Genomic DNA, 22,799 nt, shown 5'->3' with positions numbered 1-22,799 from the left:
GACCTCGGACAATTCTAGTAAGGATATATAATGTGGGATGACGTGAGGAAACACCCTTTTTATATAAGGTGTATATGCTCCATTCTTACTGACGCATTTATGTATTACACAACGATTCATATAGTAGGCAGTTGTCCGATTACAGGTCCGGATTTGTACGATTTGATATCACGTTAACATGTATTCATAAATTTCATATCAACTGAACTACATTGCAATACTTCCCAAATCTGTATAATCTTCATTTCGTTTTTACGGTTCGAACAGATATGTTTTGTTTTTGGTGTTTTACTTAGATATATTTTCCTATTCATCATGCCAAGCCATATTTATTTAATTCATTTTAAGACAGAGAAAAGATAAATGACTACATTTATCGGGACCGATCTGTCGAGGTTGGGAGATACTCAACGTGTTTGATTTTGGAGGATATCCACCTTTTCCCACTTCGAAGAATATTTGACCTTTCCAAGTTCGAACTTTTAAAATAGGATTTTAAGGGTTTTATCTCTTAATACAATTTTTGGACAAAAAGATTTATGATCTATTGAAACCGGCAACAGCAAATGCGTTCTTAATTATATATAAAGATACTCAACTTACTAATTGGATACATACATTCTAAATTTTGGATCGATATTTCAATAGATCAAACAATTATGAAATTGATATATTTTCAAAAGTAATAACAACGAGAATTTCAAAAAGTCATCTCAGTAAGGATCTCCGTATCACTGTCAAAAACTAACAACCACATATATTGTATATATTACAACAGTGTTCTGAGTGTAAAGATACCGCGGGACTAGACCGGGAGTCGAACTGACTTGGTTCAAAATATGTCGTGATTTCCTTGATTCATGTCGAATTCTGACTCACAAATGTATAACTCTAAGTCTGGGGGGATGCAGTCATGATAGGACAATGGCCATGTTTCCAGGACATCACTAGGAAATATGCTGTTTCGTTTGATATTTCGTTTTGTTGTCACCACATTGGTTGTGGGTTTTAATACTTGATAATGCTTTGGTTTAACTTAGATAAATATGACAAAATTCTTCGATGGAGAAAACCCAACGCTTACCCTTCCGGGATATCTGGTCTCATTTTCCTTGATTGTTTCAAAAGTCTGCATTTGCATATTGCTTTGCTCTTAGTATGTCATTGTTTCATTGATTTTGAGTTCGAATTATAGTTTCGTTCACATTCTCATATTTGTGGTTGATGATGTGAAAACCTTAACATTTTTCTGGTGAAATGTGCAAACATAGAGAAAATCATCTTCTCATGAGCGTCAGTACATTGTTAAAAATATAATTTCTTTTTCTGTTCTCCTTATTGAGGCAGCAGTTTTTCGAGACTCAATTATTGGACTACTTTTAGTTTATTCCTAATAAATATTATTTATTTAGGAGATGGCTTAATATAAGAGCCTACTCTTGTTGCCAGATCCCTTACATCACATTATGTAAAAATTAATATTATGTACTGCATATATGTAAATAAAATATGGTTTAAACCAAATATTATTTATAACGTCCTTGTCTGTAAATTACGAAACTTTGAATAGAGACTTCAAAGTTTCGTGAATTTCCAGACAAGGAAAATGATGATTTTCAAGAAAAATTTAAGATATAACAGCTGTATGATGAAGTGTAATTCATTTCTAGACATACTATATTAATTACCAATTTTTAAAAGTGCAATCACTTCTGTGTGGGGTACGTTCATTGTTCTAAATGTATTGTCCTGATAAAATATCATATTTCTTTCAAATGTAGATATAGAGGAAGATTTATAATTAATATCTGATAAAGTACAAAACAGTTAGGAGTAACGTCCAGAGATACGTTTAGTTCAAAGTAAGAGGAAAAATAAGCATTTCACAAAAGCTTAAACGCTTCCTTTATCATGTCTGTTTAGATGTTAAAGAAACATTAATTTGAAAAGTTTCTGTATATGCTTACAAGTTATCAGATCAAATGATTGTGCTAGATTTATATAAAAAATATATACAAGGCGGAAAACAAGCTCTCCTAATGTGACAGAACCTAATATTTGTTCACACAAGGCTCAGACACTAGTTAGGTTCATCATGGCATATTTAGAGCGAACCGTGTTAGTGGTTTAACTTGTAATTGTAGACATCCATGTGAAAATGTCTTCCGCCAGGTTTTGACAGTATAATAAGTGTTGTGATTTGGTGGTAATTTTGTTTGGAAATTCAAAGTTTATAGATAATAATAGTGCAAAGATCTGTTGGCGTTATTGTAACTGGTGTCAGCGCCAGTAATTTAAAAAAAAAAAAAAAAAAAAAAAAAAATTTTAAAAAAAAAAAAAAAAAAAAAAAACATTTTCAAAAATACAAAGTTCCATCACAAGATGTCGTGGTAGAATATCAAGAAATGTATTCAACACGGGTTTTGTATATAGCCTCCCCTACTTGGAATCAACTTGACCAATATTTTATTATCTTGAAATTTCCACTTTTTGAGAGTAAATGTTGAGTAGCGTTCTGCGACGTTTGAATGTAACCGCCTTATTTCTCAGTTGGAAAATGTGACATTATTTGGATTTGAATTGAATTTATTCGGCGGGAGTCGTCGATGAAGCTTATATACTAATCTAACCCATTTAATGAACCATATCTTGTTTCCTCTTCAAGATGATCGATCAGTAGGCTTATGTCATATTAAGAATATATTTGACTCTTGTCTCAAATAGTATAACAGCTATGACGGTGAACAGCAAACCAAATGTGATTTTATGAAATATATGTATGGCAATGTATATATTTTAAGTAATTCGTATCCTACGGACATACCTCCATTAGGATCCAGTGTTATATGGGATTTTACCGTCTATATTACTTATTTGACCCATATGGTAATATAGATATATACACGTACACGCAACAGCAGTATGATATTCATACTCGTTTTTAGGTCCTTGCCTTGAGCTCGCCGTCAATTGATGGAATTTGTAAAGAGTGATTTGAGACTTTATATGACTGATGCACGATGAATGGATATATTGAACTCAAGTTACAGAACGAATTTAGCTTAGATTATGATAAGGCATAAATAAAAGCTGCAAATGAAATCATGATATCTATTATTTAATCAGAATCTGATGCAATGTTTATACTCAATCGTTAAAAAATGTTAAATTTATTGGTAAATATGCAATCTTGTCTGTTTATATGTTACATAAAAAATGAATAAATGTTGGTCCAATTTGAGGGTATACGTAAAGTTTAGATATATCACAATTATGTCAGTATTTGTCATACTGCAATAGAAAGTGTAATGCTTAATCTCTCGACAATATAATGTGTATTCCGGTTCTATTACGGTTATACAAATGAATGATAATCTTCTTTTTGGTACGGCAATGTAAGACCGCACATCTGTATTTGCGAAGTTAGGCATGAGGCATGATAATGGCATTTAAGTCTTTAATCCCCCGTCAAAACATGAGTTCTTAAAACATGTTCCCAATAGTGGTTTGGCTTTATTTGTGGGTCCGAACAGTATTTAGTTATTTACTGCCCTTTTGCTAAAATTTGATAGCGTGACGTAGATATGCTATTTTAATTGTATAACTACACAGTGTCGTTGGTGTTGGATTAAATAAGAATGGCTATTTGCATTTTCCTTAATTTAAAAAGGGGGCTTAAGTCTGCAAACCCGTTATAAGGATTTTCCCAGAGGTAACATGCTTATATTAACTGTCTAGGTTTCATATGTACACAGCCGAAATCGGGGTTATATGAATGCTAGACAGGAAACATGGCCATGTTACCTGTCCTTAACCTGTTTATCTAATTATGTTAACTATTATTGTTAGTAAAAGAGAATAATGCACGTCAAGTTCGAACATGAAACCACCATGGAACCACTGACATTGAAATGTATCATATTTACAATAAATTTTCAACAAACAGATATTTCTAACGAAGAATTAATTTGTTTATCTTATGAGAAATGAGAATGGATTCAGTAAAGCATTGGAGAGTACAATATGTAACTAACTGTGCTACCAGTATATCAATGAAAACATTTAACAGTGTGAACATTGTTCCTTTCTTCATCAGGTTGCATGCCGAGAAAGGTTTTGCTCTGTCGCCTCTCAGAAATGACACGTACCGGCCAATATACATCACCATGGTAACACCTAGACAAGCCTACCAATTACTCTCTTTTGCTTGATGTTTTTTTCTGTGGTGCTAGAAATGATTGCGATCTGTTCATAACAAATAATAAATAGTATAAAGTATATCAACACACATGTATTTTACTTCTCATATTCTTCATCTCAAAAGGCGTTTAACATTTTCATTCTGTAAATAAGTACTACTTTAGTCGATTCTGATGACGCAAATCACAGTGGATACAACACGCCTTTGTTTTCCTTTTTTATTATAAGAAAATGATTACGAGTGAAATTGTACACCACGTGATGTATACGCATGCGCATTTGCCATAACAATATTATTTGGTTTGTCTCCCTTGACGTCACGGATGCATCAGCTTCACTCTCATAAATGAAGTTCTCATTCCAATTTCTAAATAGCACGTCCTATTTTGATGCCATCAATATTCACAGATATTGTTGTAGCACCGAGCGTAAATTTAAGGATAACAATATATGTTGTATGTCGTCTGTGTTCCTATATCTTAGAAACAATGGAAGCTCTCCAGTCAGACATATTGTCATGAAAGTATTTTAAATCTTCACATCACCCTGTGGCTGTATTCCCAAATACTTCCTGTTGATTGAATTCTTGCCCATCATGAATTAAATGTCTTGCTTGAGTTAAAACCTGGCGCAGTAAATTTTGTCGAGATGATTTCTTGTCTTTGCTGGAACATACAAAAGTTGAAGAAATATTATGAATTCCATTTGGAGATGTCTGAATAACCATAGAAACTAAGGTAAAAATGGAAATGAGAATGAAAACATCAAAAAACCGAGGAGACACCAAAACGAAAGGAAAGTCATCATGAACTCCTTAAAAAAACAGGCATTCGGAGGGGTTTCCCGAACAAATTGTGATACTAGTAAGGGTGTCTCCTATCGAATCAGATAGGATATTTAGTAACAAATTATCTAATACAAAAGTCTTTTATAAATAATCACGGAAGTATAACTTTTAAAAAGTATGTCATGATCGTACAACCTATCAATATAGATGAAAGCCCCTTTGATAAACCATGGTTAGGTAGAATTTGATACTTAAGACAGTAGCGAATACACTGTGACATGTTACCGCCTATACAAAGGAGGTTAAGCATGGTTCCTACATAGATATTGAGTTTGGGGGCTCGTAGAGTTGAAACTGCTCAACTTTTGGAGGTGAACTGATAAGTATGTGTCATTCTAGGTACATATCAGGATAGTATGATGAAGAAAAATACATTTTCTTTCTTCGGTAAAATTCAAGAAGATAAATAATGCAATAGAAGATAATTATACATATTTTCACCAATGATATAATATCATCAATAGACCTGAATGTGCAATTAAACGATGAATATTTGTATCATTGTGAAGCCTGTTCACCCTTACAATGTAGTTAACGACCAGCGCTGACAAACACTACTAATTACCTAGGTCGTCACAAATTCCTGTGAATTCTTTGAGATACGGTACCGTTTCACATAATGTTGAATAACTTTGTACATCTCTATTAAACAAAACATAACTAAATTACGCAAAAAGGGTTTTTTTCAATCTATTTTTTCAAACAGAAAGGGAGTGTTTGTACACAAGTTCCATTTCAATCAACAACACTGTTGGTGCCATATAATTTGTACACAATAAAGAAGGATTTATTTGAACTGTGAGACAAATTAATTGCTTTTGTATCGACTTGTCCTCTTAACGGTATGGACGAGGTGTGGTTATAGCTGATTGGCTACGTGTGCTGTCAAATAAACGCCCTATTATATGACGCACACCCGCTAATCCTGGCGATACACACTGGGCTCTGTCGTATCCTAGGTGAGATGTATTTTCTGTATAACGTTACCCTGAATTAAAGCATGCATGTTTGAATGCTGTTCAGGTCCATCGGACCTATATGATATGCTAATCTCATCAACAGTGTCGCGCTTCAATCCTGAATATGAGGCTACACTTGTGTAGTTTTATGCTTTTACCACACCTAAACCTCAAATGATAAATCGGTAATAATCTACTTTTCAGATGTGGATTTTAGAAAATATCTATGTAGAGAACATTGTAGAAAGAAGTAACTTCTCCATCCTGTAAACAACGGTTCCTCAGTCTTATCCTTAATCATGCCTTAGAGACTTGGTGTATCGGCCTTTTATGGATATCCTCAAAACGCTCATATGTATGCTTTGATATATTGCTTTTAACAGAAAAAAATGATAACGTAGATGATAACAAAGAGCATAATTATTTAATTTGTTGACAGCACTTTTTGTTGAAATTTGGTAATAATATTTGAAAAGATTCACGATAATTCAACCTGATCTTCTTGTGCACAGCTTCATTTTAGCCGATGTTTTTTTCTCTCCTGTTTCAAAGAATTTTACAATATCCGAGGCATGTGAAACAAGCTAAGCGTTTTATGAAGGTTTATTTTGATATGAGTGGTTTTTTTTTCTATTTAGAAAAGGAAATTAATTTCAATTCCTCTTCGGGAAAGCAGTTGAAATACTTGCCAGGTTAGTTATCTTTATGCTATAACTATCGATACTATTTTCTTTTTCAAAAACTTGAACTTTAAATGATTAACAACGCAAACTCATTTTTTGTCTAAAAGAATGTCATAGAATGCCAATGGCTAACGTCTAATGGCACCGAATTCTTGAAGGTTAGAAACACATTTAAGACATGAATAATGTGTTGGTCAATTATGTATATTAATTGTTGATTACAACACAGGAATTAACATGCTTAGATTTTTGACCACATTAAGACACACTCGCCATGTGTTACTGGATCATTGACTGTTGAATTTTCATTCAAATTATGCTCTTTGGTTTGTAGAATAAGATGACTTGACCTGTTTTACATTGATCAGAAAGATATTTTCAGCCTCCACTTTTATTTATTTTACAATTATCAACGTTCTGAAATTCACCGCAGATTCATTAATCCAAAAATATATTTTTAACGTATCAATTATGACTTTAAATTTTGATTTCAAAAGTCTTCAATATTAAACCATAAACCAAAGAATACAGCATTTTACCATTGTTTCAGAAAGATTTCATCAAAATATCCTTTTTATTTATGCCAGATAATTTACTCAAAATTAGAGAAATGGAATGGAATCAGAACGGATGCCTTTGTTTATTAGAAATCAAAACCTCGCTCAAAAAGGCAACCAAGATAAAAAGCTAAAAAATCGCTGATAAAACGGCTCTGTATATCAGGGATAATGAAAATAAAACTACATATATATATCAGAATATAGTCGGTATCAAGCGAACTGTTCGAGGAATAGGGGGTATTCGAGTAATGCGAGTTCGAGTAAGTGGGAGTTCACAATTGCTGAAGTACCTTTTGGTGCTTTCATTGCTGAGGGAGTTAATGAAGTTGACGATGTCGTGTAGAGGCATATCGGTAAGCTGTGAGTGCGGGTCGTCGTGAGATTGGCTAGGGTGGTGAGCGCTGGAACTTGTCCGTTTGAAGTAACCAGTGTCCACCATTCCTATACACGCCGCGTAGTTATTGAACAAGTATTGAAAGTGTTCATAGGCGTATATGTCGAAATCCCTCAGAAGTACCAGTACAGAATCAATGCTTCGGCCTGAAATATAATAGGTCGAGAAATAAGCGAACAAATACGCCTGTNCTCTTGCAACTACATCGTCGCTATTCAGTTTGTAAATAGGTAACACATGAAAATCATCTTTAGAACATCGATGCATATGTTTGCTAACTTTTAAAAATCTTAGTTCATTGTCCTTCATTTGTTGTCTATGTACATTCATTCGTATTCTCAATTCACATCCGGTCTGTCCGATATAAAATTCACCACATTGTTTACATATTAAAGAGTAAATAACATTCTTAGAATTACAGTTAATGTCTGATCTAATTTCTATTTTGGAACCATTTGCAAAAACGTAGTCTTTACATTCAATGATAATCTTACATGTACCACACCTTGGTTTCTTACATTTTTTTACACCAGTAACAACATTTGTGGTATTCATATCAAATTTGGATGTACATAGTAAACGTTTTAAGCTTTTAGGTATATATATATAGGTTCCCATCTCTGATACCATCAGGGAATGTAAGGTGCATGTAAATAGGGAACGCCCACAAAACCAATTAATTCAGCTTTTTAACAACGATTCAGAAACATTTCATCCAGAGTGAACTAGATACTTTATTTTGAACTAGAAAAATGGAATGTAATAGAAACAGATGCCTTCGTTTATTAGAAATCAAAACCTCGCTGAAAGACGACCAAGATAAATACAAAAACATTCAATGATAAAAAGGCCCAAGGTGTACTTCAAATGTACATTATTATTTCACACTGTGCCAGACATTAAGAGTAATTATTGTCACAATGTGAAGATAGCACTTTTGGTATTGACCAGTTAGAACGATATTTTGTATTCGCTTCATTTAAAGTTGTATATTTTCTAGTCAGAGGCAGATTAAGCGACAGTCGAACAAATGGTTGTTCCAGTAAATCGTTACAGAATACATCAAGATCTTTTACCCATCAACAAAATTGATAGCAGTCTTTGTTAGTAAATCCTACTGATTTAGAGCAGCGCTAGCCTATGCACATCTCTTCGCGGCTACTTGTTTCCGCATGTTTTTTATGCAGTGCCTTTTTGAATATATTTTTTTCCTGCTAAACACTATATATATAATTCGTATTTCATCAAAACGGCAGAGTATGCTGATATTTTACCCGTAATGTGCACTTTTAAAAAATACATATAGGTATTCTGGCGTAATAATAAAATATTTATGACATGTGTATTTAATAGGAAATAAGTTTATATCTTCTATATTTTTAGTTTTTCTACAAATAAAAATAAATACAGTATTTTACTATCCTGTTGTTATGAAAATATGATAACATAGCGACAATACACTTTAGTAAACACATTATGGATGAGATAATGATAATATAGCATCACGCACCTGTGCGGTCGGAAATAAACATAAGATTCCTCAGGGGGTTGTTACCGCAGGGATGAGCAGGGGACGGATGACACAGACAAATGTAAATGAAGAATATCTTCAGAAGGTCTTTCTTCTTTACCATCCTTCTGTACGTCAGAATACCTGCAAAGGAATCAATTTATAAGCATGACTTTACAAACATATTTAATCATTAAATCAATAAAGAATATGACCCTCAGCTTCAACACCCAATGGCAAAAGCTATGACTCTCCAAATAAAACCATGGCGAAACCAATGTTCTTTATATTTCTTTATATTATTAGGCGTTGCAATTAATCAAATAATCTTACCCTCAATACAAGTATAACGCCATTACAATAACATCCAGCGCGAAAACTAGAGCTCACAAACATACTGATTCAATATAAGATTTATAAGTCAGCTACACTGCCTGCGCAGATATTTCCACTCCAGTTTTATGTGATTTGAATAACTCTGCCATATTGTTATAAACCATATAAGGGATTGTTATGACCCTTTTAACTCGTGTTAGTAATAATAAAATATCATTAGCATTCAAATGTAAAACGGAGGTACTGATTATTAGGAAATACTATTTTTTCTTCTGACACCTACGACATATTTTGAAAAATCTATACAACATAAAAAACAAAATATGACGTATGAATTAATTATGTATTGAATCCCGTTTATAGCTTTGAATAGTGTGTACTCTTAACTGGCCCATGGTACTACAGATATTCACATCTGTACTCGACTGAAAGATGACCGGAAAAGTAGAACCAGCAAAGTACAATTCACGATTTCCGTTTGTAATATTTTCTGAGACACAAATTCCTGATAAGCTACCAACGTGCAATTTACCCTAATCCCACCTGTCCGGCGTCCCTGTCCGGTTACCCTATGCTTGGGCGTTAACATAATTGTCCATCACTTAGCTAGGATCGTGAGACCTGTTAATTGCAGAACAATGTGTAGACTATCGCACTGGTGAGGTAATTAGGTGCCCATTCGAGTGTTAATATGTTTAAATGGCGAGACCATTGTTGTCGTCAGCGGAAACTGTGATCATTCAGACGATATAAACGCCAGCTATTGTTCATATGTAGAATCTACGACTTCGGAAATAGAACTAAATAATTGGGATTATTTTTGACATTTTTTATAATTGTAGTGTACCAATAAGGTGCCATTGATTTGATAGGACTGTGTGGGAGGTTTCTGTGGACTAGCCCTACTCGGGCCAGTGTAAGGTGATCAGTCCTGCTGGTTAATTTACAACTAATGCCATATATATGTGTAAGTAACAAAACTACAAAGGGCAGAGTAGATGTGATAACAAATTCTATTAAATAACACTTTGGTAAGATATGTGGATAAACCATATTGATGTCCCTTACGAAAGCCAAATTGTACTACGGATGATTAAGTCCGCCATTGTTAATGTCTGTTAAGTTTTCGTTACTTTTTGTGTATATATCTTGTACAGGGACAAACGCTGTAACACATGTTTCATAATAAAAAAAACAATGCTAAGTAAATATATTTTGAAGCATACGGTTGAAGAACGTAAGGAGAAAAAGTACATATTATTATCATTATTATTATGGATTTGTTAAGCTTTTGAACGTAAAAATATATAGACTATAATGTACTCCACTAAAACAAATATATACGCTTTCTTTAGTTCTGTTGCCCTATGTTCTGGAACATTTCGATTTAACATTGATTTGTATTGTCTGGCATTTGCCCCTCGGCCTGTATGCAATGCTTATGCAGAATCAATCAATCAATCAACTCGCTTCTGACAAAAAAATAATAATCATGTTTATCATAAGACTTTTTATCGTTGGGGGTAAAAGAAACACACCGATCTTAGCATCAGAGGCTTTGTTACCTTAAATGAAACGGTGTTTATTATCAAGAGCATTCCTTGTCGTCATGGTGATACTAGAGTACTCTCATCGTTATGAAGTTGATTCAATTTTTCGGAAGACGAAATAAAACTCTTTTCGTTATGAAGACGATGCATGTGGTCATATTTTTGCTGTTGTGGTATAACTCGTTACACTCCAGTATTTCTGTAATTCTTAGGTTGCATTCCTTACATATTATATTGTTATTATATCATATTATATAGTTTGGTTTTTTTACGATTTTTTCTGGAGTAGATTTGCTTTTGAAATATGAAGTTATCATAAAAGTAATATGTTGTCATTAAACTTATCAGATTTGCTAGAAATGTACAAGATTTGATGAGGAAATACCTAATGATTTTGTGATATATTGCACGAATCACTAATCATGGTAGAAATATCATGTAGAGCGGTAATAATACCAATAAATCGGATTAAATGGTTTATTCAGTAACAGAATGTATCTATACAGAAAAACCTAATCCTTCTAACAGAGGCTCTGGGGTAGCCAATAATCTGTGACATGTAAAATCCTATGACAAGGAAACTGACATATATTTAATTTGATGCCTGTTTTTATTTATAACCCATGTTTAATATCAGTTTCATGAAATAGACACTGGATCTACGAGAAGTGGGCGTAGGTTTTCTCGATTAGATAACGTATAGTGTGTTGACATATTCTCTCACCGTATTCAACAAAACTGATGCCGGTCAGATTTTTTTTCATTTTTTCTCCCAGACGCATATACAACATGTATAAGAAAAATTTGATTGGATCTACGTTTCATAATTTATTTTCTGTCAATAGCATAGAAAAATACCCAAATCCTGATGATGACTAGGTTAATACATAAAATGATTATGATAACTCAGTAAATACATACAATTGTTTGCGATAGCTTAGTAGCAACCGGTTGCAGGCGTTAATTCCAGTTTTTAATGTGTAATTGTCTTCCTTTTTGTTTTGTTATCTTGATGACACCAGGCGTACCCTGTCTTTTTTTTTATTGATTTTGAGCATATACGTAGCTATAATCATACTGGGAATAATTACTAACATACCTTAGTGTATCACGTGTTTGTGTCTTACGTTCATGTTTCTACACTAAAAGGTAATGATTCTGAAGCACCGCTATGCGCCATCGTTATACTTTTATATAGTTATATAAAAACAAAATGCACCTGTATTTTTAATTAGGTCACAATGGCGTTGAATATCATATACACGAAATGAAGAGAATAACCTTTTTCTTTTTTTAAAGTTTATCAATCAAAATACATTGAATGTAATAATATTTTCTTTTACAACATGACATTTCATATTTTGTTGACTTGGCTTTAAAGTATTAAGCATAGAAGTGAGGCCATAATGACATTTTATCAAACTGAAAAGTGTTTGATGAGAAAATTATAGCTGAGCAATAAAAGTGGTTTATTATCACGGCTACGAACGCCATTATGTACAACGACATAACGAAATTCTTACCACATTGATATAAATAGATAAAAACTGTTGTTAAAGGTGTGTGAGGTAATACCACTGCTCTTCATAGTGAGTGACGACCACTATACTATACCTTTGTAACAATACCGTTAATTAATCAGGTGTTTGTTGTTGAATTAATAAGAAAACTTTCTTACTTAATATGATTTTGCGATTGGGAACAAAAACAATATGAAACTTATGAATCCATGCATAGTTTCACAAGAGGTCATGATGCCAATCGCCCGATGTGTTCAGTGTAGATTGAAGCTCCCTCGATAGAAACCCTGGCTACATGCTTTAGTTAGCTGATAGACCAGCGATGCAGTCATGGACGGAACAGGTTATAAACGGAACAACATATGAACAATAGCTTCTGAAAAGGTTACAACTAACATAACAATGGAAGCGTTACAAGTCCTCCTGTAGGTTTCGCAAATTCTTGCGATAAAGTCATTCGAAGTACAACTGTAACGAAAAGTAATTTCATTTTAGTATATTTTGCAAATGTTCAATATTATTTTAAAAAGGGTAGTTACAAGACATGATAATAATAGAAGAATTCAGTAACAAGATAAAACTTCTATCAATATCAGAATAAAGGGTATCAGTAGACACACTGTTAAGGCATGTATTTCATTAGATCAGGATTGTCTGAGAGGCCCATTGAACGTCCAAAGAATCAATCTCCGTTACTATGATCTCGGGGGGAATCATTCTTAGATATGACGCCGACATTCTGAAGGGACATACCGCACTTCAAGGAATCCTCGAGATTATGTCCAATATTAATAACAGGATATTTAATATAGCATCTCTGTTAGGACTCAGCACGTGTAGTAATCACATGTAAATTTACATGACATGGTTATTGTGATAGGGGTTATTGTGATATCAATTATGTCCACTTCCGTTCAAATCGTTCCAGTTTGAAAGAGAAAAGTTTCGTTGGTCATAACTCTGCATCGCAGTTGATGGAAGCCAGCTGTTGTAAGTCAAACGTCAAATGACAAGAAAAATAGCAACTCCTATGTATCTATCGCCCATAGGATTTATCTAACTATCACTTGACTTCCGTAATACGCTGTGAATACGACCATGTCATATTTTTTCATCATTTTCAAAGACTTGTTCCATGAACATCACATGAAATGGAAAACTTATTGTGTATTATGTATATATATATGCTATCTTAACAGTTGAAACAAATTCCTTTACAAATNAAAAAAAAAAAAAAAAAAAAAAAAAAAAAAAAAAAAAAAAAACGTTTAAATTAAAAAAAAAAAAGTAATATATACTAAATTATGGAAATTGACTAATTTAAGAAAGGCACAAATAATGCGTGAGCACTAGTTAAACGAAGGTTATTTGGGATTGATATTGTAAATTGAAACTAAAATGATAACGTTCAGAAAGATAACTCCAATATAAATCAAACGTATACCTATAGCTAGACATTATAAAAGATTCTACGCACTAAGTTATATCAGAATATGAATGCTATATGATATAAGTACTATTTGATGAACCGCTTTAGCGTTCATGTCAACGTTTGTCATATTAACAGAAGGGTTCTGTTTGGCGTTCATGTCAACGTTTGTCATATTAACAGCAGGGTTCTGTTTGGCGTCCATGTCAACGTTTGTCATATTAACAGAAGGGTTCTGTTTGGCGTTCATGTCAACGTTTGTCATATTAACAGAAGGGTTCTGTTTGGCGTCCATGTCAAAGACCATCGCAGAGAGCCCTGCTATGTTAGATAATGTGATTGAAAGTATCTACATAATCCTATTATGTTATTTTATCTTGGTTCAACTTAATGTCAAGAATTTATGAAATAACAGTGGTTGAGTCATGTTTAAACTTAATTACTCCAACCTTTACATATGAAAGATACTCGTGTCCCTTATGGAACACTCAAGTGACAATTATAGATTATCAGACTTGAACAACGTTTTCATGTTTACACGTGCGTCAAATTCGAGATTTTATCCACGTGCAAGCGATGAGAAAAATTGTTCGAACGACAAAGACTGAAAACCTTGAGAGATCAACTTTTTATCATCTATATACCACTATCCTATATATTATAGATGATAAACGTGATTTGTCTACCCTTGGCAGGTGTATCATTGCTTTTCACGGTGTGAGATATCCTTTGTCTCACCCTAGGATTGAGACGGGGGATTCCCCAGACATAACTGTTGTCTGACATCTCATCAACAATTCTTTGACGTCAAGTTAACAATGCATAACGTCATTTAAACATTTGCATTAAACCAGTACCGTCATCATTGAATAACGGCCAACTAATCCCATGTGGGTGCACTTATTGACCTATACTGTCACGATAGGAAGCTTATCAACACTGTGTTTGACATACTGTGATAATCTTGTAGTCGCAAAGAGATGTCACGTCAGGAGCAATAGGGATATTCAACAAGTTTGACCTGTAGGTGTTGAATTGAAATTAGAAGGCTACCATTGGTAGCTGTACGCTATTCTTTCAAATGATGGCAGATAAAGATTCAATCAAATAGAAGAATATTGGATATAAAATGTATACCGGTTGCAGACTTGGGTTTGAGATCCTCGACAATACTCTGGTTCTGACCAAATTCTACACCTTCGGGGAAACACCTTATACCACGTACCTACATTTATTAGAATCTATTAGTCGCAGATATACGTATTGACAGACAGAGTCACGTATAAACTTAAAATCAAAGATTCGTGTAATTACAGAGGCAGGGTCATGTTTCAACTTGATGTCATTTATTCACGTACCAACAGGGGCAGAGTCATGTTTTCAACACGATTGCAAATATTTCAAGTAACAGCAGAGGCTGTGTTCTGTTATAACAGTCACACTAAACTATGATTTAAGCAAAGCCCTGTGTTTACACATCCCACATACGTAACTTTCCTATTTGAAACAACACCTTCACACTTTACTTATGTCAGAAACTAATTCTTTGACATGGTCAACATGCTTTCCACTTATCTGTTTACTGCTCGGTTAAAGTGAAGAGGACTGAATGATAATCGATAATATAGAGATAATATGAATTTAGATGTTGATCAGGTAGATAAAACGGCGTGTCATCTATAAAATAGTACAGAAAACAAAGTACAACATACAAGGCAGCAAATTAACCTGACGAGATAGTAACAGCAAGAGGAAATACGCCATAAACCAATACAATAAGCAAAGAAGAAGCCAGATTTCCCGTAAGAGTATGCTATCCATGTGCCACATATATTTGTATGTCTCCAACACATGATTTCAGACACAGGTAGTAAAGAGATAATAATATGATACACATTGCAAATGTCTAGTTTGAAATCAAGTTATGATAATAATGATACAATTAATCGAGCGTAGATTAAAGCTCCTCCTGTCGAAAACCCTGTATAAGTAGTTCATAAATCAACAGGACGATGAAGTAATATATACTGTCACGTCAAGTCAACTTGAATCACGAGATGTAAATAAATTAAAATACCGCAGTTTATAGCTAGCACTGTATACTTTACCACATGACGTGCTTTTCCGTGATTAAATGAAAGAGGAACTTTCGGAGAATATATCAGACAAAAATTGTACAGCAGGAACTTTCGTGAGTTGAAATATTTAGAGATATTTCTGGAATAACCGAAAGCTAACACTTTGCGATCTGTCATCAACTTGAGGTTTTTAATACGGTGTTTAATATGATAATTATACAGGTTTGTTCCCTTCACTTATAGCCACCAACTTTTAAAGCATAGAATACGTTTTGCTGTCGTATGGCAAGAAAGCCAACAAAATTGAGTGGCATTATTTGAAAATATGTCATATAGAAAATATTACCGGGTAGCATGAAAACTATATATATAGTATATCTTCTCTTTGCTAGTTACTTTTATTTCACCTGTCGGTATTTCGACTCCTCGTTACCGCGCTCCTACATCTAACAGAGCTGCAATTAAATACTTTCGAGAGTTGTCCCGTGTTTAGGAAAATACGATCGCATTATAGTGGAATAAGGAAACGTTGGCGTTATTTTGTTAAACCGTTCTTTATGGTAACAGATATAAACGCGCCTTATCGCCAAATTATATCTCTGCTTAATTGATCTACTAGAAGATATTACGATCTTAATATCTAACAGCAATTCTGACGACATAATACGATGTCGGGATCATACCTAAAATAAATCTAACTACAGTCAATTACAATACTTTAAATATATAAACTAAATACGAAATCTCGTAACAAACATTTAAAACGTCAGATGGTAGGACAAGGAGAGATAAAGTTCAGCATTGGATGATCATAGTATAAAAATAACATTACCAAAAGAGACTTACATTTGAGTATTATGAAAAGTTCTTTTTAAACAACCAATAATAGTTTCTTTGTGACGTTTCGATGACCTGTACGGTATGTACACTGTCACCTTCATCAGACAAATGACCAGTGAAGCGTATGCACACAAAGGTGTACAAGTTGTCACAAAATCGATGTCGATTCGGCTACATCAGAGGATTTGACAACACTGTACAACCCTTAATCTGACTCATTGAAATCAAGTTTGATTGGTAATGGTCATGGGCGTACACTTCGGACATCATGCCTTAACAATTTTAAACTGGATTACTAAGTTGCCTAATAAATCGATGTTTAGGATAAAAGATTCAGTAAGTGCATTAGTCGTATATTAATTAGATAAGTATTATAATCACTACATTAGGGTATTCGTACCACAACATTTAATTTCAGTTGTAAACTTCGCAAAGACCATATCAGTGTACTGAAATACAGATATCCTAATCACTCCATTAGGATATTCTTATAGCTACAATACATTTCTGTTGTTAACTACTCAAAGAGCATATAAGTTGTACTGTAATGATATGTCTTAATTATAACCACATTTAAGGTAAACTTACCACTGCAACAAATTACATCTGTTTGCTGCTTAAAGAGCATCGTTTGTACTGAAATACAAACGTCGTTCCCCCTAATAGGGTATACAAACCTCTACAATTAATTTAAGATGTAAGCTGATCAAAGAGCCTATCAATTGTACTGAAATATATATACTACCCTACTACTAGGGTTTACGTACCACTACAATACATTTTGTTTGTAAACTTCTCAAAGAAAGAGCCTCGTTTGTACTAAAATACAGATGTCCTAACCACTACATTAGGGTATTCGTACCACTACAATTAATTTCAGTTGTAAACTACTCAAAGAAAACATGGGTTATACTGAAATGATACGTCTTAATTATAACCACATCTCAGGTAAACTTACCACTACATCAAATTCCATCTGTCTGCTGCTTAAAGAGCATCGTTTGTACTGAAATGCATATTACCTAAATAGTATTAAGGTAAATGTACCGCTACAATAGCTTTCATCTGTAAATTACTCAAAGAACACATCCTTTGTACTGAAATACATTATGTCCTAAACACTATTAGGGCTAACCTACCACGACACCAAACTACAATAACTTTCAGCTGTAAGCTTCTCAAAGAATATTAGTTGTACTGAATAACAAATGCCCTGAACACTACTAGAGTGTTCATATCACTACAATACATTTTAGCTGTGTACTAACACAGAATACAAATGTCCTGAGAACTACTAGAGTGTTCATACCACTACAATACATTTTAGCTGTGTACTTACACAGAATACAAATGTCCTGAACACTACTAGAGTGTTCATATCACTACAATACATTTTAGCTGTGTACTTACACAGAATACAAATGCCCTGAACACTACTAGAGTATTCATATCACTACAACACATTTTAGCTGTGTACTAACACAGAATACAAATGTCCTGAACACTAATTTGTTATACGTACCATTACGTTGATAACCAGTGTCACAGAGAAACGTACTAATACTAAATGAAACATTAGAACGTTTTCCTTAAAGCATTATTGGCGGGCGGACGTGTTGGCTACTCACCTTGATGTGTAAGGTTGCTATGTGCCAGCACCCATCCTTATGTCACACTCTACTCCTGTAACATCGCTCAACACTAGTTACCATGTGACCGCACGTGAAATACTACGGCGCATTCATCGTACCTCTCGCTATTATTGAAATAAGTCGCCAGCTAATTGGCTGCTCAGAACGAGGTAAATGCCCCCTGTGTCATGTCTGCGTACTAAAATCTCTCTAACCCATCCTGTCCTGTTACGTCCGTATAACCCATATTCTGCGCGTACTACGGTTGCGCAGTTTCAGCAAGGTGTGACGGACATTCAGTACTCATAGGAAGGATGAACATTCCAATTCAAATGATGATATAAGCCTAGTGAATAGTTTTAATCATTTAGCATCACGGTAGAATAGCTAGCGTTTATTTATCGGTAGACTGGGGATAAACGGCATCAATAGATATGCGTTACGAAGCATCTAGCAATCCCTTGCCTCCCAGCGCGAGCTGTCCTAATACCACATACTGCTTCATAATTGAACATTGTCACGTGTAAGTACCAACACGTCCAAGCAGCTATGTTGTTCACGTATAAGGAAAACAGATGAAAAAAGAAGGGTTTCATTAATATGGACACTTATAAATATACTTCTGTAATAGTCCCCTAACAGTATCCGTGGTCTAGGGAAATAATACGTTAGAATGGAATTTTAGCTCAATATTTACACCTGATCATATTTTCATTTCATATCAAATCAATGATTCAAAGGAAGATGGGTTTTTTTGTAAGCGAAACTTTGTCAGGCTAGATCATCAAAATATTTCTGTCAACTCTCGGTCGCTTCGTTGACATTTAAGGTTTAGTTTTAACTAACATCAAATTATTACTTTAAACAAACTTTGCGTGGGTCTTCTTACCCATTTATATATATAAACGGACAGGTAGATAAGGTGATTTATATATATAAACGGACAGGTAGATAAGGTGATTTATATATATAAACGGACAGGTAGATAAGGTGATTTATATATATAAACGGACAGGTAGATAAGGTGATTTATATATATAAACGGACAGGTAGATAAGGTGATTTATATATATAAACGGACAGGTAGATAAGGTGATTTATATATATAAACGGACAGGTAGATAAGGTGATTTATATATATAAACGGACAGGTAGATAAGGTGATTTATATATATAAACGGACAGGTAGATAAGGTGATTTATATATATAAACGGACAGGTAGATAAGGTGATTTATATATATAAACGGACAGGTAGATAAGGTGATTTATATATATAAACGGACAGGTAGATAAGGTGATTTATATATATAAACGGACAGGTAGATAAGGTGATTTATATATATAAACGGACAGGTAGATAAGGTGATTTATATATATAAACGGACAGGTAGATAAGGTGATTTATATATATAAACGGACAGGTAGATAAGGTGATTTATATATATAAACGGACAGGTAGATAAGGTGATTTATATATATAAACGGACAGGTAGATAAGGTGATTTATATATATAAACGGACAGGTAGATAAGGTGATTTATATATATAAACGGACAGGTAGATAAGGTGATTTATATATATAAACGGACAGGTAGATAAGGTGATTTATATATATAAACGGACAGGTAGATAAGGTGATTTATATATATAAACGGACAGGTAGATAAGGTGATTTATATATATAAACGGACAGGTAGATAAGGTGATTTATATATATAAACGGACAGGTAGATAAGGTGATTTATATATATAAACGGACAGGTAGATAAGGTGATTTATATATATAAACGGACAGGTAGATAAGGTGATTTATATATATAAACGGACAGGTAGATAAGGTGATTTATATATATAAACGGACAGGTAGATAAGGTGATCTATATATATAAACGGACAGGTAGATAAGGTGATTTATATATATAAACGGACAGGTAGATAAGGTGATTTATATATATAAACGGACAGGTAGATAAGGTGATCTTCTGGAATATAACATCCCTGTTGGTGGATGATTGACTCTCTGGTATGTTCTGGTTGAATTCCTTCAGGTACTCGAAAACAAATTTGATTTGAGATGATAATTGTATAATATTTATTCTTCCTCGGAAGGCTATTTACTTAGCAGCTGACGCAGACCTGTTTCGTGTGACCAGCGACAGGTATTTGTCGGTGTTTCGCTGCGGCTGCTGGTCGATTGTAAATGTGAGAAAACATAATCTTGCTGTACAGGTTTAGTCGGATGATACTAATCATCACATATTGTAGACATAATAATTGAATGTAGTCAGCTTATAGTATAAAAAGTATACCGTTACTTTGTACACAACTCATGTCATTCTAACTATATATGTTCCAGGTACCCCGACCTACCTTAGATTTTTTTTCAGCCGACCCTAGAACATTTAATCACCTACCCAAGAAAAGATTTATTTATTAGCCAGACAAAGCTCAATGGTACTCATTTAATGACGTCAAGCCCCTTGTGAGAGACTTAAGTCACCCTAAATTTCGACCCCTAATAGGTTAAATTCAAATAGCCTTGTTAAAAATTAGAACCTATATGTATCTACAATGTAGTTAGGATATATTATACGCTTACATTAGCTATTAAAATGTCCCATAGCGATGCTAACGTAGTCAATAATAAGACATTCAGGCTGATGTCTTCATAAAAGCAGTTAACCTGACTTTTAACATGTCAAATACTAACGACCAAACTGAATGCTCTGCAATGACATATTATATGAGGTTCATATTTATATACCTCGGCCATGAGGAGCTTAATTTATCTTATTAAGCTGTAGAGAGGTCATTAGTCTCTCATTAAAGTAGATGTTGCCCTGAAAAACTACTGAAATCAAAGTAAAATTCTGAGGTCAAATATTTTAGCAGATTATAAATAAGAAACAAAGGCTAGTCACCCGAATCGATACATGAACATTTTAGAGGAAGTGAAGTAGCCTAAATATAGTGATAAACATCGAAACTGAAGAGTGACATAATGTGTAATGTAATGCACAGTGTTTTACAAGTTTATATATATAAGTACACATGTACCGGTACAATATGTTACTCGTGCATTGAACTATGACCTTTATGCGTTCCTATAGCCATATTTATCTTGTTTTGAGACCGGCATGAAGTAAAAGATAAATAAGTTAACTTTAGATGATATCTCATTTCTTAGCATTTAGTTGGGTCGCAAAAGAGACTGACATGTTACAAGTTCGATGGACATTTTTTATGGAAACTCAATGTCTTAATGCCTCATTATTGACTATGTTGACCTCGATATTGAACTTATGAACAATTAGTTAACAAGTTCATTGTATTCAAATTAGATATATATATATATTCCTATCTTTAATTTGGGTCTTTGAATATGACCTATCAGGGGGTTGAAATTTCATCTTTCAATTGGCTTGTTGAATCCTCAATACAACATGCGATGAAACGTGACTGTCGTTAGTTACATAACTACAGAATGTTTATGGGGGTAATAGACGAAGGAGCGAAACTGTACAGATGTCATCGGGGTCATCAATGACTACGTCACAGTCTATCACTCCAGCTGAGCACGATTTCTTACCTTGGACCGAATTGCTATGATCGGAAAACAATTAAATAATGAAATAGCTACAAAGATATTATTTATAAAACCGGTAATAATTTTCGGTAAACACGTTTTTGGACATATTAATCTAACAATTTAAATTTAGTAGAAAAATATCATAATATACTGTATATATATGAATGCAATGCATTAGAAATGTGATGACCCTCAATGAAAATGTTACGAGTTCTTGGTTGCAGGATTTTCCAGCAGACTATTGGCATTCCTTTTGGAACAAACTGCTCCCATATTCTATCAGAATTGGTAGCAAAAGCCAAGTCAAGTCCCTCATTTTCACATTCAGATATATCAATGATGTGCTGTCTTTAAATAACAGGAAATTGATTGGCCACGTCAATAGTTTTCATTTCAAAATATTTAATAAATCAATACGATTTTAAGGTAATTGGGCAACAGGCAAAGCTTATATCAGCCCTCTTCCTGGAGGTACCATTCAAACAATAGCAGATCATAAACTAGCCTTGGTACCGTCACGAATAATGTAGGCAACATTAGCGTTAATAAAATTTCAGAGTTTGTTCGCGGCGTAATGTTTGATGAAAATTAAAAATGGTAGTGTAAGGCGAAGTATAGGGAATGTGCCGTCTTTGTTTTGGGAAATTGTTTTTATGTAACGCGTTTTTTGT

General features: G+C 33.8%; 1 protein-coding gene across 2 annotated transcripts; it reads right to left on the bottom strand.

The window, feature by feature from the left end:
* Positions 1 to 4,278: 4,278 nt before the first annotated feature.
* On the bottom strand, positions 4,279 to 18,728 carry LOC110441707. 2 transcript variants are annotated; one of them, XM_021484927.1, is made up of 4 exons: positions 18,535 to 18,728; positions 9,154 to 9,297; positions 7,540 to 7,789; positions 4,279 to 4,865 (listed from the first exon to the last, which is right to left on the bottom strand). In XM_021484927.1, the coding sequence occupies exons 2-4, from the start codon at positions 9,275 to 9,277 to the stop codon at positions 4,742 to 4,744; spliced, it is 498 nt and encodes a 165-aa protein (XP_021340602.1). In that variant the 5' UTR covers positions 9,278 to 9,297; positions 18,535 to 18,728; the 3' UTR covers positions 4,279 to 4,741. The 2 variants fall into 2 exon arrangements, with proteins under 2 accessions (XP_021340602.1, XP_021340603.1); XM_021484928.1 differs by lacking the exon at positions 18,535 to 18,728 and adding an exon at positions 18,429 to 18,504.
* Between the last annotated feature and the right edge of the window lie 4,071 nt (positions 18,729 to 22,799).

Source organism: Mizuhopecten yessoensis, unplaced genomic scaffold (genome assembly GCF_002113885.1).
Source record: "Mizuhopecten yessoensis strain PY_sf001 unplaced genomic scaffold, ASM211388v2 scaffold716101, whole genome shotgun sequence".
NCBI classification, from domain to species: domain Eukaryota; kingdom Metazoa; phylum Mollusca; class Bivalvia; order Pectinida; family Pectinidae; genus Mizuhopecten; species Mizuhopecten yessoensis.
The sequence above is the reverse complement of the archived record's forward strand: the minus strand, read 5'-3'. Positions and strand labels throughout refer to the sequence as shown.

Bases quoted from the DNA above. Each gene is read 5' to 3' on its own strand.
- LOC110441707 (XM_021484927.1), bottom strand. From the start codon at position 9,277: ATGGTAAAGAAGAAAGACCTTCTGAAGATATTCTTCATTTACATTTGT. The intron at 7,790-9,153 runs GTGCGTGATGCT...ATTATATTTCAG, and splicing joins GTTTATTTCCGACCGCACAG to GCCGAAGCATTGATTCTGTA. The intron at 4,866-7,539 runs GTACTTCAGCAA...TGTATGTTCCAG, and splicing joins AGCAATGAAAGCACCAAAAG to CAAAGACAAGAAATCATCTC.